Source organism: Alnus glutinosa, chromosome 5 (assembly GCF_958979055.1).
Source record: "Alnus glutinosa chromosome 5, dhAlnGlut1.1, whole genome shotgun sequence".
Classification (NCBI taxonomy): domain Eukaryota; kingdom Viridiplantae; phylum Streptophyta; class Magnoliopsida; order Fagales; family Betulaceae; genus Alnus; species Alnus glutinosa.
The window spans coordinates 26097085-26113630 of record NC_084890.1 but is presented as its reverse complement, the minus strand read 5'-3'; the positions used below and the strand labels follow the sequence as shown (position 1 = coordinate 26113630).

Here is a 16546-nt window from a genome sequence, read left to right as displayed (position 1 = left end):
AATATATATAGAACCTAATGGACTTCTATAATCATTATTGTATTATTTGTATTCAAGGACACATCTTACTTTACTTGCAGATCAAATTTCTAAGGTTTGTCATTGTTGAGCAAAACTGTCTGGCTAGAGAGTGTTCCTCTTTGACTCCGAGACAACCATTCCCATGTAAAATATGTTAGGCTAAATATTTGTGAAATTCAAGTATATGCCATCTATCTTATAATCTCTCATAATATTTGTGAAATTCAACCATTCTCTTTAACTACGACTCACAAAATATCTCCTTTTTATTTATTTATTTATTTATCCTAATTAAATAAGAAAATAGTTATAGGGGAGGATCTTTCACATTTTTAATCCGAAAGGAAGAATAAGTGAATGATCCTATAAACGAAAAATTGGTGGGTCAAACTAGTGATCCAGTTCTCTCAAGGGGCCGCACAAGGCGGTTACAAAAGCTAAAGGGGTATAAAGTAAGACAAGCCTATCTATACTCTTACTTAAGAACAATGCCAACCACCTGAAGGAGGCTGAAGTGGTAGAAGCACTGTTAAAGTCCAAATTTGGAACTGCGTAATAAAGAGGCACCAATAAAGAAAAGGATAGAATGTAGAAAGCGATCTTTGATCATTTCAAAGTTACAAGGTACATCAGTATATATACAGTTCTGCAGAACCAACAAGAAAGGAAAGAATAATTTTACAATCAATCAGAATATGTTTATTTAGCAAAGGGTCTCCTCCATATTTTTTTCCATAAGGATTTTGCACGTCTAGAGAGCATGCACAGCTGTTGTATCTTGATAGACTTGAGAAGCAAGGTAGGCAGTGATTTCCGGGTGCTTTCCATCTTGGTGTAATTGCATAAAAGTTTGGTGGACAGGATTGGCTCCATGTTGTGTACTGCTTTCCTTTGGTGGTACATAGCATAGCATGATATGCGGGCATTGACATTCCATGATTGGTGAGTTGTCTTTGTGGCTGATTGATTTCCATCATAGTGCTTATGATACTTTCCTTTGGTGGCTGTAATCTCAGAGGATGATATTGCAGTATCGTTGGTGACAGTATCTTCAATGTGCTGGTGCGAATCTTCACTAGACATAGCTGGCATGGTTGCTACCTCATTGACAGTAGGTGATGTCGTGGCTACTTTAGATGAGGCTTCATCATGTGGTGTTGCATTCATGGTTGTTGTCTCATTGGTAGTGGGTGATGTCATGGCTACTTTAGAGAATGCTTCAGCATGTGATGCTGCATACGTGGCTGCTTCAGAGGGGGCTGCATCATATAGTTTAACATCCCCCCGCAAGCTGACAGGGGAAGAAGTCACTTTCAGCTTGGATTTGAGAAAATGAAAGCGGGCAGCAGGCAAACCCTTAGTGAACACGTCTGCAATCTGGTGAGCTGTAGAGATAAAGGCAAGAGAGATATCCTTGTTGAGCACCTTCTCACGTACAAAGTGGTAATCCACTTCACTGTGCTTAGTGCGGGCATGATACACCGGATTAGAGGCAAGGGCAAGTGCACTAACATTATCACACCAGATCACAGGAGTAGTGGGAAGAGGGATGTGTAATTCACAGAAAAGCATTCGTAGCCAAAATAATTCAGCAGTGACAAGAGCTAAAGACCGGTACTTGGCCTTAGTGCTGGAGCGTGATACTACCGGTTGTTTCTTGGCACTCCAAGAGAAAAGGGATTCACCTAAGAACACTACAAAGCCAGAAGTGGAGCGCCTGTCATCCAGACTGCCAGCCCAGTCGGAGTCACAGAACGCATTGAGTTGCAAATTAGATGGAGTGTAGGTGAGGCCATGATCACAAGTGCTCTTGAGATACTGGAGGACTCTCTTGGCAGCAGTCCAATGGACAGAGGTTGGATGATGCAAGTGCTGGCACAATTGGTTCACAGAGTAAGCAATGTCACGGCCAGTGAGAGTACAGTATTGTAGGGTTCCAACCAAGCTGCGATAGGCTGAGAAGTCCAGCAAGAGGTCACCATCAAATCTGGAAAGCTTGGAGCCGGAAGTACATGGGGATGTAGCAGGTTTGGCATCAGCCATATGAGTCCGAGTGAGGATGTCAGCCACATACTTGGACTGACAAAGATGAAGACCAGTGGAGTTTCGAGTAACTTGAATGCCCAGAAAATAGCTCAGGAGCCCTAGATCCTTGACAGGGAATTCTTGCTTTATTCTGGAGATGAGAGCACTGATAAGGTGGGGGTGAGTACCTATCACAATAATGTCATCAACGTATATAAGAATGAAAAGCTTGATGCTGCCATTGATGTGAAGAAACAGAGAAGTGTCAACGAGAGAGGCTATAAAACCAAGATCCAATAGAAACTGAGGCAGCCTCGTATACCAGGCCTTGGGGCCTTGTTTAAGGCCATAGATAGCCTTATACAACTTACAAACAAGCTGAGAATTGGCCTTGTCAACAAAGCTTTCCAGCTGCTCCATATAGACCTCCTTAGATAAATAACCATGTAAAAATGCATTAGAGATATCAAGCTGTCCAATTGGCGAACCAAAGTTCACTGCAAGAGTTAATAGAAGCCGAATGGTAGCAAGTTTTATTACAGGACTGAAGGTCTCGGTATAATCTATCCCAGCTTGTTGTTCAAAGCCTTTCGCAACAAGTCTGGCTTTGAATCTTTCCACCGAGCCATCTGCCTTCCTTTTAATCTTGAACACCCATTTCTTGTGAATCACATGTTGATTCTGTGGGCGAGGACAAAGAGACCAGGTGCCAGTAGAGGTGAGGGCAGCAAATTCAGCTGCCTGCCAGCGAGGATCAGCTGCAGCCTTACTATAACAAGAGGGTTCAGACTCAGGGAGAGCAGAAACATTGCTAACGAAAGGATATCGACTATGATAAAGTTTGAAGCCAGGAAAGTGGGTGGGCCGAAGATGACCTGTGTGTGATCTAGTTGTCATGGGATGAGTGGATTGAGAACAAGAGGGAGCTAGGGAAGTATCAGTAGAAGGGAGGAAGGAAGAGGGAGCAGGGGGTGACGGCATTGGGGAAGGGGACAAGGTGGGAAGAGGGTCACCAGGAGACAAATCAATAGGGAGATCAGGAGAAGGAGGAGGGGATGGTGAGGAAGGGGTAGATGGGAGGGACTCGGTTGACAGCAAGTCAGAGGTACCAGGAAGGGAAGGGGGCAGGGAAGGTAGTTCAGGAGAGGGTAGCTGAGAATTAGAAGCATCAGAAGGTGTGTTAGACACATGGGGAGAAGGCAAATCAGTAGAAGGGTAAGTGGGGATAGATAAGGGAGCAATAGATAAAAGAAAGGGATCAGATTTACCTGAAGAAAAGAGCTGGGAAGGGAGCAGTGCAGCAGCATGTTCCTTGGCAGGAAATGAGGACTCATCAAATACCACATGGCGGGAGAGATAAGCTTTGTTTGTCACCGGGTCTAAGCACTTGTAGCCAGCAAAGTGATATCCCAGAAATATGCAAGGTTTGGGCCGAAAGTTAAGTTTGTGGAGGCCATAGGGTCGGAGTAGGGGGTAGCAGAGGCAGCCAAAGACTCGGAATTTCTGGTATTCAGGTGATAGTTTGTAGAGTTTTTCATAAGGAGAAAGATGATTGAGTGTATGTGAAGGAAGGTGATTGATGGTATACACAGCAGTGAGGAAGGAGTCAACCCAATATTGATTAGAAAGGTGAGCATGGGCTAAGAGGGTGAGACCAGTTTCTAGGATGTGTCTTAGTTTTCTTTCAGCAACTCCATTTTGAGGAGAGGTATATGGACATGTTTTACGGAAGGCTATGCCATGTTCTGTGAGAAAGGATTGGAATTGGAGGGAGGTGAATTCACCCCCTCCATCAGATTGAAATTGTTTTATGCTGATGGAGAATTGATTTTCCACAAGAGTTTTAAACTTGATAAATGTATCAAATATGTCAGATTTTCGGTGCAAGGGATATATCCATGTGTACCTTGAGAAATCATCGATAAAGGCAACATAATACTTGAAACCAGTGATAGAAGCAATGAGAGAGGTCCACAAATCAGAATGAATTAGTTGGAGAGGATGTGTAGAAATACGATTAGATGCATGGAAATGTTGTTTCTTTCCTTTTCCCAATTGGCAAGAAGAGCAAATAATTTTATTCAAGTCTGAGAAAGACAGAGGCAATTTATTATCTTCCACTACACGGGTTACAATCTCTGAAGAAGGGTGGCCTAATCTAAAGTGCCAAACTAAGGAGGAGGTTCTTATTCCAATCATGGCAGTGAAGTCCTTGTTGTATTGATGAGTCTTCTTCCCAAACCTTAAGGGGTACATGCCATTCTCACTCTCCCCTTCCAACAGGATTTTGTGTGTCTGCAAGTTAAGAACATAGTAAGGAGTAGAGGTTAAAATAAAATAACAGTCATTGTCAAGACATAATTTTTGAATAGAAATGAGGTTAGCAACGGCTTGAGGACAATGCAACACATTATGAAGATGAAAATTAGATTTTGGGGAATGAAGGAGTGCAGAACCCGAGTTTGCTATAGTGAGGGTGCTGCCATTGCCTACACCAACAGTTTCAGTGCTTTGGAATGGTTGCTGAACATGAAGGTTCTCTAGTTCATGAGTGATATGAGCATTGGCAGCACTATCTGCATTCCAGTCTTGTTCCTCATAGGTTGAATTGGATTGGGCCACCATAGCATGCAATTGAGTTGGAGGACGCCTACCTTGGTAGGAGTAATCCATTCTGTGAAAGCAATCCAGGCCAAGTGGTTGAGTTTTCCACAGATTTGGCAAGGAACCTGAGGTGCTGTGGAAAATATAGGCCTAGAATTTGCTGCTAGCCGAGGAGGTGAAGGTCTGAATGAGCTATTGTACCAAGCAGGAGGTGGGACAACATTATATCTAGTGGTAGGTGCAGCAACATTTGATCTGGGTCCGAGATGTCTAGATGAAAATTTGGGAAATGATCCTCCTCTAGGTCTTGGAGAGAAATTTCGGTGGCCTTGTTTCTGGTTGAAGAGTGCAAAAGTAGAAGTGTCCATCACTTTGGCTTGTTGATGATTGATCAGCATCTCATGGTTTAGGAGCTCCTCTTGAAAATCTTCCAATGTCAATTGGTTGTTCCGAGATAGGATAGAGATGGTGGTGATAAAACTGTTGAAGGAGGAGTTAAGTCCATTGGAGATATAGGTGATGAGATCCTCATCCGGGATGGGCTTGCCAACTGCTGCCAATTGATCAACATATTCTTTGGCAGTTTGGAGATAGTCAGTGCAATTCTTGGGGCCTTGATGAAGACTTTGCAGCTGTGTCTTGAGGTTGGCAATTCTGGTTTTGGATTGATTGGCAAATTGATTTGCCAATGCTGTCCATACTTGGCGTGAAGTTTGTAGGCCATAGATAGTTGAGAGGACTTTCTTGGAAAGAGTAAGATTGATCCAACTGAGAATGGTTTGGTCTTTTCTTTGCCAAAGAGAATAGGCAGGATTGAGAGTTTGCTTGTTGGCTTCATCAACAACATATTTTGGAGGGCATGGTTCAGTTCCATCAACAATACCCATGGATTCTTGGCTGCGAAGGATAGGGAGAAATTGAGTTTGCCAACTTAGATAGTTTGGCCCTTCCAGCTTTTCATGAGAGGTGAGGTTGGGAGGAGAGGAGTTGGTCATTGCAGAGGGAAGAAGATTGGAAGAGGAGGCTGCCATTGCAAGAAGTAGGAGCAAGAAAAATCGGACGTTTGCCAAAGAAGGCTTTGATAATTCCAAAGTTACAAGGTACATCAGTATATATACAGTTCTACAGAACCAACAAGAAAGGAAAGAATAATTTTACAATCAATCAGAATATGTTTATTTAGCAAAGGGTCTCCTCCATATTTTTTCCATAAGGATTTTGCACGTCTAGAGAGCATGCACAGCTATTGTATCTTGATAGACTTAAGAAGCAAGGTAGGCAGTGATTTTCGGGTGCTTTCCATCTTGGTGTAATTGCATCAATGTTTGGTGGACAGGATTGGCTCCATATTGTGTACTACTTTCCTTTGGCGGTACATAGCATAGCATGTTATGCGGGCATTGACATTCCATGATTGGTGAGTTGTCTTATGGCTGATTGATTTCCATCATAGTGCTTATGATACTTTCCTTTGGTGGCTGTAATCTCAGAGGATGATATTGCAGTATCATTGGTGACAATATCTTCAATGTGCTGGTGCGAATCTTCACTAGACATAGCTGGTGTGGTTGCTACCTCATTGACAGTAGGTGATGTCGTGGTTGCTTTAGATGAGGCTTCATCATGTGGTGTTGCATTCGTGGCTGTTGTCTCATTGGTAGTGGGTGATGCCATGGCTGCTTTAGAGAATGCTTCAGCATGTGATGCTACATACGTGGCTACTTCAGAGGGGGCTGCATCATATAGTTTAACAACCAACACAAATCCAGATAAACCCAAGCAACATAAAATAATAAAAACAAATAAACAACAAAAAAGCTTAAAAAACAGCATCTTCAACGTTTGGCAAAGCAGAGGACAGTGTGTGAGATCCATGCGCCATCGCGTGAGAACCACACTTCGGCGTGTGGAAGGCAGAAGGAGACACGGGTGGCATCGGGGAATAGGAACGCCAGTGGATGCAGTGGAGTGGTGCGTTGGCTGCTAGGCCAGGTGGAGGAAAGTAAATTTAGATTTTTAGAAATCCAATCTCAAACCCTTGACAAAACCAACAACCAACACGGTGGAGGAGGCGGAATGCTTGGCGGAGGAGACTGGCGCAAAGGTGGAGCCATGACGCTGAGGTTGTGATTTTGGGCGAGATAAGTCGCACAAGACGACGGAAAGTGCCTCGTGAGAGATGAAAAGAGCTCGAGCCATTCATCATAATCCAGTTATAAATCACGACTCCATCTTTGTGCCTGTTTCCTTCTTTGTCAAATTGTTTTTAAGAGTTACAGCCATTTAGCATAATCCGATTATAAATCACTGCCCAAATCCTATTAACCTAAAATTTGGCAGTATATGTAGAGGCCAACCATACCTCTAGGCTTTATGAGTTTTTTTGAACCACTGCGTTGTAAAACTTGACCTGATCTTAGAGCACTAGTAGCAGATACCTAAGCATTTTCCCTAAATTTAGGGAACAAAATTACTTTTTGCTTCCCTATAAAAAAAAAAAAATAATAATAAAAAAAAAAAATATATCACAATAGATTCCCTTATATTTCCTTGTACCAATTAAATACTCTTTCTTTATTCTTATTTTATTATTTTTCTTACTTTTTGTCATTTTTATCATTATATAATTCATTAGATATCTCTATAGCTACCCAAGGGTTTTGGGGAAATATAGAAAAACTGACGTGAGTGATTTTTTGTGATTTTTTTTTTAAAAATTTTCCCTATATTTAGGGAAGGGAACCACCTATAAGAGCACTAGCAGCAGTCTCCCTATATTGGTTCCCTTCCTTAAATATATGAATAATTTCACAAAAATCACCCCACTATAAATACCCAAATTTACATTTTTTTTTTGTTGGGTAGCTACAGTGCTACTAATGTATTGGGTAACACTGTAGCTTCCCAATCACTTTTTTTAATAAAAAAATTTGTTTCTCTGACTTTCTCCCTCCTTCGTGGCTGGCTTCACACATTACTTATTCTCATTCATCTCCTTCACTTCTTTTGTGTTTTCCTTTCTTTTACTTGTTCTTTCTTTCAAGAAGAACAGAGGGTGAGACGAAAGAGAGAGACCGTGAGATACTGAAAGAAAATCCAAGAGATCAGAGAGAGAGGGAGATCGGGAGTTTGAGAGAATGAATCCAAGAGAGAGAGATGCGAACGGAGAGGGAGATCGCCGGAACCTGCAAACCCAGAGGAGTCGATCGTCGGTGGGCTGCCATCGGTGAACTCAGGTGAGGCAATTTCCGGCAAAGCAGGGGTGATTTCCGGTGGATCTTCGGTTGATCGGCCGATGGGTGGTATTAGATTTAATAATTGTGAGGATTGGGCTGTGAATGATTCTGGGAGATGATGATTTTTATGGAGGGTTTTGCCATTGACTGTCACTTTTCTCCTTGCCATCGGTTGAAGAAGACGAGAGAGCAAGAGAGAGAAGACGAGGGAAGAAGTGAGAGAAGAAAAAAAAAATGGATAAAAAAATAAAAGTAAGAAAGAGAAAAAATAATAAAATAAGGTAAAAAAAAAAAAGTATTTAATTGATATAGGGAAAATTAAGGGAATCTATTGTGAGATGTTTTTTTTTTTTTTTTTTATATATATATAATCAAAAATTAGTTTTGTTCTCTAAATATAGAGAAAATGGTAGAGAGACTGTTACTAGAGCTCAAAAGTATTTGCTACTAGTACTCTTATTTCGAGACTTTTTATTGTGACCGTATACATATGGTGTTGTAAAAATACTACATATATGTTGTAAATTTTTTAGTAGTACATATTTAAATTTTTAAACAGTACATATTTTTTAAAAATATATTACGGTATGTATTCTGTAATTTTTTCAACAGTATATATATATATATATATATATATATATATATATATATATATATATATATTATCTATTTTTTTAAAAAGAATACATTTTACATCTTAAAGTTGGACCACTTTTTTTAAAAAAAAAAAAAAAAGAAAAAACTTTATTTTTTATTTTGCCTCAAATATTTAAAAATTTTCAATATACACACGCCAAGACGCCAAGTTGATGAAATTGTCGTTGTAGTCATTCCATTAACAAAACTCAAATTTTCAAATGAATTGAGATCCACATGTGACGTACGCGGATTTTTAGGAGATGAAAGTCCAAAATGCCTCAATTTCTATGAGAAAAAAAAAGAAAAAAAGAAAGAAAGAAAAAAAGCCAACCACCCCATGGGACATTTGGGAGTAGTTGGTTATGGTAATGCTACAAGTTTATCTTATATCCCTCAAAATTATTGTGACTTTAATATTAACATTGAATTTGTGATAAACGGATTTTGATAACGGAATGGCTACATTGAAATTATAGAAATTTGGTGGGAGTAAATTTCAATTTTTAAATATTGGAGGCAAAAACAAAAAAAATAAAAAAAATAAAAGGAAAATAAAAGAAAAGAGAAGAGGTCCAACAGTAGAGGTAAAATGTATTTTTTTCTAAATAAAAAATAGAATTAAATTTAGACATCAAAAACGAAATCAGATATGGCCTTTGTTTTGTTTTGTTTTTTCTTTTTCTTTTTCTTTTAATTCAAGTCCATAACGTACATTGTACCAGCATATGGTGATGGGACAAGAATTCTCTTCCGTTAGTACAAATATGAGGGTAAAATTATCATTTTATATTTTTTAAGATAATTTTACCCTTCCATTTAAACTACCGGCTCCTCTCCAGTTCACTTGAACTGGAGAGGATCCAAATGCATGGTGATGTATGGTACACGCAGTGGGACAATTCGTGCAAGGATTTCTTTCGTCCAAAATTCCCATCAATTGCTTCAAAAAAAAATAAAAAAAAGAAGGAAAAGCTTAGACTATCAGAAACGGATCACTTCCATTTCAAATGAAATGGAGAGGAGACGATTAGTTCATTTTAGAGAGGTAAAATGATCATTTTATTTGTTGGACCATTTTACCCATCTTGAAATCACTAACGAGATCCTTTCCATCCATTTGAAATGGAGAGAATCCTTCTCCCAAGCTATCATCTCATATCAATGTCCTCTCAAATTACAAATTGTGTCAATCTTCTCCCTAAACTATCGAAAAATATCAATGTCTCCTATAATGACAAAAATATCATTCATACAAATATTAATATTTTAAAAAAAAACTAAAAAAATAATTAAAAAATCTAAAATAAAAAAGTCAAACAAAAAAAAATTTAAAAAATAAAAAATAAAAAATAAAAAACATTTTTTTTCCTTTTTTCTTTTAATTTTTTTTAAATATAATTTTCAGTTAATTTTTCGTTTTTTTTTTGTTAAAAAAATCGTTTTTTCTTTATTTTTTTTAAATTTGTTTATTATTATTATTTTTTTAAAAAAAAGAAAAATTAAATCGAAAATTCCCATCAATTTCTCCGTCATTTGCCCGCTCTTCCCCCCATTCCCTCGCGAATCTCCATCGGTTACACCGGAACCTTCCGGAATTGCCTCGAGATTCCACCAATCCCTTCCCTCCTATTTTTCTGTCCTCACTCGAGTCGGTCTTCCTCTCACATTGGATTTTGACGCGTAGTGGACTAAAAACTGCCTGGCTGACTCGCTTACTTGCTGTCCAAGCCTTTTCTTCCTTTCAGACTAAGCACGGAGTATATATATATATAACTCCCACTCTATGCGTTTGTTGTAAGTTGTAACCCAAAATTCTCTTGTTTAAGTTTTTATTTGCTCCCAAAGATCCAATGGAGAGAGGACTTGGGCACAGAGGAAGAGGAAGAGACGGAGCGGGTGGGGGCGGAAGAGGAGGGAGAGGGAGAGGAAGAGATGGTGGTCGTGGTCGTGGTGGTGGTCGCCATCATCATCAACCGCAGCAGTGGAGTCCGAGGCAAGATGGTTCCGGCGAGGGGTGGAGCAACAGTGGTAGGGGTGGTGGTGGTGGTGGTAGTGATGGTTATGGTAGGGGCGGAGGACAGGGAAGGGGTGGGCGTGGTGGTGGTAGTAATGGTTATGGTAGGGGCGGAGGACCGGGGAGGGGTGGGCGTGGTGGTGGCGGTGATGATGCTAGTGGTTACGGTAGTGGCGGAGGAGCGTCTACGGGTGGGCTTGGTGGTGATTACGGCAGGGGCGGAGGAGCGTCTACGGGTCAGCGGGTGGAATCTGCTCCACCAGTTCAGCGTCAGCCTCAGATATCTCGGCCTGAACCTGTGCCCGGTATGTGATTCGTTTCTGAATTTACTCTGTACTTTATGAATTGTTTGTGTTATTTTTTTGTATATATCTGTCCAAATTAGCAAGATATTAGATATAATTTTGCATATTTCTCTTTAGTTGTAAGTAATATTAATATATAAAGAATCTCGTTTGAAACTTTTTTTTCTCATATAATGTTTGAACTTTTTTTTTTCTTTCTAATTGTATTATTTCATTAGTCGGGCCCCCCAAGGAAAAAATTCTAATTCCATCGCTGCCTTTTAGAACCCGGTACAGAATTGATTGAGTTTAAAGTGCTTCTATTGTGACATGCTTTAACTATTACATCATTACACTTTTACACGTGATTTGTATTCTTATTTGATTTAACTATTTCACCTTTACACGGGATGTGTATCAAAAAATAAAAAGAAGTATACACGGTGAAATTAGTGATATCATTATACAACTGAGGTTTTTCTGCAAGTTGTGGATTATATTTTTTGTTTTTATTTCATATATTTATTTTTTAATATGTGGGATGACTGATCATCATTCATTAAGATTGGCTTCCTTTAAAAGGCAATAAGCCATACTTATGTTTAGATAAGGGTTGCGGAGAAAAAGTAGTATTGATGTTCCCAAACAATAAAAGGTATAATTCAACACTGTCTAGTAGTCGTGTTTCTAGTACTTTGTGGTATTAATTGTTTTCTATATAGTACCCTAATTAATAAAAATAGGGATAAATGTCTTTTTGGTTAATGTGGTTTAGAGTTTTGACAAATAGTTCGTTGACTTTTAAAAAGTGATTACGCAATCCCTAGGGGGTAAGCAAAAAAAGAATAAGGGGTGGTCGAACTATCCCCTCTGAGCATATCTGGGGCTGGCTGTCACCCCATAGCCATTGGTGGTGGTTCGTTTACTCCCAAATGGCAAAAAAAAAAAAAAAAAAACTCTTTCAAAAAAATTGAGAGGATGGCCGAACCACCTCCAATAGCCATTGGATGATTTGGTCACTCTTCTCGCCGGCCTTATTCGTGTTGATGTGGCAAATTAACGGATTTTGTCAACTTTCTAAAGACAATGACTAATTTGTTCTCTTTTGCTTATTCGAAGGAGTGACTAATCACTTTTTAAAGCTCATCGAACTATTTGTCAAAACCTCAAATTACAGGGACTAAAAATGCATTTATCCCATAAAAACATGTAACTATTAACCAAATCTTCATCTTTATGGATTGTTATTGGCTTGAGAACTTCAGAAGTTGACCCTCTTATGTTTTGTTTGGCTCTCCAGAGGCTTCAGATAGAATTATCCCAGTAAAACGACCTGATAATGGTGGTACAGTTAATATTCGAACTGCCAGGCTTTGCGTTAATCATTTTCCTGTCAGATTCAATCCAGAGAATGTGATAATGCATTATGATGTTGATGTCAAACCTGAGGTGTCTTTCAATAAAGGTCGGCCTGTGGAAATATCAAAATCTACTTTGTCTTTGATCCGGAACAAATTATCTTCTGATGATCCTTCCAGATTTCCCTTGTCAATGACTGCATACGATGGTGAGAAGAACATTTTCAGTGCAGTATCATTGCCCATTGGAAATTTTCGTGTGGAAGTCTCTAATGGAGAAGACATGAAGGGTCGGTCATATATAGTTACTATCAAGCTTGTGAATGAGCTCAAGCTTTGCAAGTTGAAGGATTATTTAAGCGGGCATCTCATGTCAGTCCCGCGCGATATACTACAAGCAATGGATCTTGTAATGAAGGAGAATCCAGCTAGACATACGATCTCTGTTGGTCGGAGTTTTTTCCCGAGAGAATCTAGGGAAGGAGATGATCTTGGAAGGGGCATTGCGGCATCTAGAGGGTTTCAACCTAGATTAAAGGCCACCTCTCAGGGCCCAGCAATGTGCTTGGACTATTCAGTTTTGGCATTTCGGAAGCAAATGCCAGTTATTGATTTCCTCAGGCAGCATATTAACGGTTTTGACATAAATTATTTCCAAAGCTTTAGGAGAGAAGTAAATGATGTGCTGAAGGGGTTGAAAGTCACTGTGACTCATCGAAAAAGTAAACAGAAGTACACCATTGGAGGTCTTACTGATGAGAAAACAAGACAAATATCATTCATTGCAGAAGACCCAGAGGGCAAGAATCCACCAAGGCAACTTGGAATAGTTGACTACTTTAGAGACAAATATGACAAGGATATTATTTATAAGGATATTCCTTGCTTGGATTTGGGAAAAGGAGACAAGAAAAACCACGTACCTATGGAGTTTTGCAACTTAGTTGAGGGGCAAAGATATCCAAAGGAGCATTTAGATAGAAATGCAAACATGAAGTTGAAGAACCTGTCAGTAGTTCGACCAGAGGTCAGGGAGCATGAGATATGCAGCATTGTACGTTCAGAACATGGTCCTTGTGGGTATGTGAATATGAAATTTATTTTCTTTTTATTTCATTATTATATAATATTTTCGTAGAATATTTGTTGTTGTTTTCCTAAATTTATCCTTGCTATTTCATAAATCAACAAATAGAAGTGCATGAATGCTGTTAATATTTGTAGGTGGATGTCTCACTTACAACCAAATATTTTTTTTTATTGAGGAGCCAATACTGTTTTTTGGCATTAACAGTTTATGGATTCTTATGGTAAAAGCTGTTTGTTTTTTGTTTTTTTTTCCTACTTATAAAGAACAACAATTGAAAAAACTAAAGTGTATTCTAGCACTTTAGTTTTCTTGTAAATAATTGAGTATATTGTCAATAGCTATCATTTGACATCTCTTACCCATGAAAATATATGCTGATGTTTTCAATATAGTAGACTTGGCTTTCATGCTGTGATACGAATATAAAAGTTCTTGGTATTTGTATGGATCTCATGCTGGCCACCTCCGGTTACTACTAAGTAATGAACATCATCGTTTTATTTATTTATTTGTTTTTTTGAAATTTGGCATTGATGCTATCGCTGCAGTGTATCTAAGGCATGTATCGATAGTGTAGTTTGAGTGCCTTAGAATTAAATATTTTAGTTATAATGCTATTATTAGGAGCCTAGTATGATTTTATAGCTGATAAACTAATAAGTGTTGGATAAATAAACTTAACTTTCTGATTTGGGTTGATAAAGGGAATGTAGATGAGAAATATGATACAGATATATTATAGGAGTGTTAGTTTCGTCAACATTATTTGATATGGATTTCCATATGTTAACGGTTTGGATCAAATTACATAATGCAATCTGAATAATGTAGTAATTAAACTTTTATGACATTTTTTTCTTTCTCAAATTTGGTTTTGTTTTATTGGCAGTGGAGGCATAATTCACAATTTTGGAATTGAAGTAAACCCAGACATGACAATAGTTACAGGACGCCGTATTGACCCACCTGTGTTGAAGTTAGTTGCTCCAAACGGCAGAGTGATTAAGGTAAAAGTCGATGAAGAGAAATGCCAATGGAATCTTGTCGGCAAATCGGTGGTGGAAGGTAAAAGAATTTACCGGTGGGGTGTTATTGACTTCAGCTCCTCTGAAAGATCAAGTTTGCGTCCTACTTTTTTTATTCCAAAGCTTATTAGTAAGTGCAAAAATCTGGGGATCCACATGGAGGAGCCTCTCTTATATGAGCGCACAAGCATGAGTGTGTTTTCAATGGTTGAAAAACTGCGTGAACTGCTTGAAAGAGTCAATGAAGAGGGTGGTGGTAATTTACAAATTCTTCTATGTGTGATGTCCATGAAGGTTGATGGTTATAAATCTCTCAAGTGGATCTCTGAGACCCAACTTGGTATAGTGACACAGTGTTGTCTATCCACTTGTGCCAACCTAGCAAAGGACCAGTTTCTTGCAAATCTTGCTATCAAGATAAATGCCAAGCTTGGAGGCAGTAATGTAGAGCTGAATGACCCGCTCCCGCACTTTGGAGGCAAAGCTCATGTTATGTTCATTGGAGCTGATGTCAATCATCCTGGTTCTTGGAATACCACATGTCCATCCATAGCAGCTGTTGTTGCAACTATGAACTGGCCTGCTGTAAATCGCTATGCAACACGGGTCCGCACGCAAGCCCATCGGAAAGAGAGGATTCTACAATTTGGGGATATGTGTTTGGAACTTGTTCAATCTTATGCTCGGTTAAATAATGTCAGGCCAGACAAGATCGTAGTCTTTCGCGACGGAGTTAGTGACAACCAATTTGATATGGTTCTTAATGAGGAGTTGTTAGATTTGAAGAGGGCATTTCAAACTATAAATTATTATCCAACCATCACACTCATAGTAGCCCAAAAGCGTCACCCAACTCGTTTCTTTCCGGAGAGCACAAAGGATGGGGGTTCTACTGGCAATGCGTCTCCAGGTACAGTTGTTGATTCAATAATAGCTCACCCGTTCGAGTTTGACTTCTATCTTTTTAGTCACTATGGAAGCATTGGGACAAGCAAGCCTACGCACTATCATGTCCTGTGGGATGAGCATGGGTTTAGTTCTGACCTATTGCAGAAGCTTATTTATGACTTGTGTTTTACCTTTGCTCGGTGCACTAAACCTGTATCGTTGGTCCCGCCTGTGTACTACGCTGACCTTGTTGCTTATCGAGGGCGACTCTACTACGAGGCAATGATGAAGGAGGGGCAATCTCCAGCTTCAACAGCACCCTCTTCGTCATTTGATCAGAATTTCTTCAAGCTGCACCCTGGCTTGGAAAATGAAATGTTCTTTGTTTGAAAGGCTGTATCACAGCCTTGTGTTATGGCTATCTTTGGTTTGACAATGCCCTCCGCCCTCTTTCCTCCGCCCTCTTTCCTATCCGAATTAGTAAAGGAGTTTGTGCGTGAATCTAATGGGTTATAAGTCTCAATGTGTTGTCTCGTCCTTCTAGAAAAGAGTCAGGGTTTGTGTGGACAATGCGATTTTATATTTGAGTCTTATTCTGTCATCTAGCTGCTGTGATTTGGTTTATGTAGAGGAATCAGGAATGTTATGGTTTTGTTTGAGTCAGACAACTACAAGGATTGAATCTGTTGGAATTTTTATTTTTAAGATTTCTTCTGTTATTGGAGTCATCCTGCGGATGCAGGAAGTTGGTCTTGGTGTTTGTACCTCTGTGTTTCTTTTCTCTAATCAATGTGATATGGGAATGGCATGGGTTTGATTTAATGTGTACGTGTGAATGAGTATACTTTAGGATCACAATGTTTAATGTGGACATATCTTTGGAAAAAAAACATTTATCTATTTTGAGCCTGCTATGGGGTGGCCCGAAGGTATCGTCGGACCACCGCCGGCCATTTTCGGTGGCAACTATTCTTCCATTGTATGTTTTGAGTTTTGAATTTTTAATATATATATATATATATATTTAATTAAGAGTGGCATGTGTTGCGTTTTTATTAGGACTGACGTGATAATTTAACGGACTTTATTAAGTTTATGGACGGAAAAAAGGTTTTATAGAATAATTTATAACTTTTGCTTACCAAAAGGACCTTAAAATTATTTTTTATACTATGCACAGAGTGATTTGTAAATTAAGTTAAGTATATGGACTAATTTTTCATTTTTTAAAAAGAAAAAAAAATAAAAAAGTTCAAAACCTTAATTATCAAACAATAATAAAACAAACAATTATATTTAGCAATTAGCAACCTGGCTTCAAGCCTTCAAACAGTTTTACATTGTTTTTCCAGTTCCCAAGCA

The 16546-nt window shown here is 38.9% G+C and overlaps 1 protein-coding gene across 1 annotated transcript; it reads left to right on the top strand.

Moving 5' to 3' along the window:
* The first annotated feature begins 10327 nt into the window (after positions 1-10327).
* LOC133869170 (protein argonaute 2-like) lies at positions 10328-16006 on the top strand. Its single transcript, XM_062306123.1, has 3 exons — positions 10328-10844; positions 12124-13261; positions 14161-16006. The coding sequence occupies exons 1-3, from the start codon at positions 10376-10378 to the stop codon at positions 15572-15574; spliced, it is 3021 nt and encodes a 1006-aa protein (XP_062162107.1). The 5' UTR covers positions 10328-10375; the 3' UTR covers positions 15575-16006.
* The last annotated feature ends 540 nt before the right edge of the window (positions 16007-16546 follow it).

What these genes read in the sequence shown, in the direction of transcription:
- LOC133869170 (XM_062306123.1), top strand. Translation starts at nt 10,376, where the DNA reads ATGGAGAGAGGACTTGGGCACAGAGGAAGAGGAAGAGACGGAGCGGGT. An exon ending in TCGGCCTGAACCTGTGCCCG is followed by an intron (nt 10,845 to 12,123) that starts GTATGTGATTCG and finishes TTGGCTCTCCAG; the next exon opens with AGGCTTCAGATAGAATTATC. An exon ending in TCAGAACATGGTCCTTGTGG is followed by an intron (nt 13,262 to 14,160) that starts GTATGTGAATAT and finishes TTTTATTGGCAG; the next exon opens with TGGAGGCATAATTCACAATT.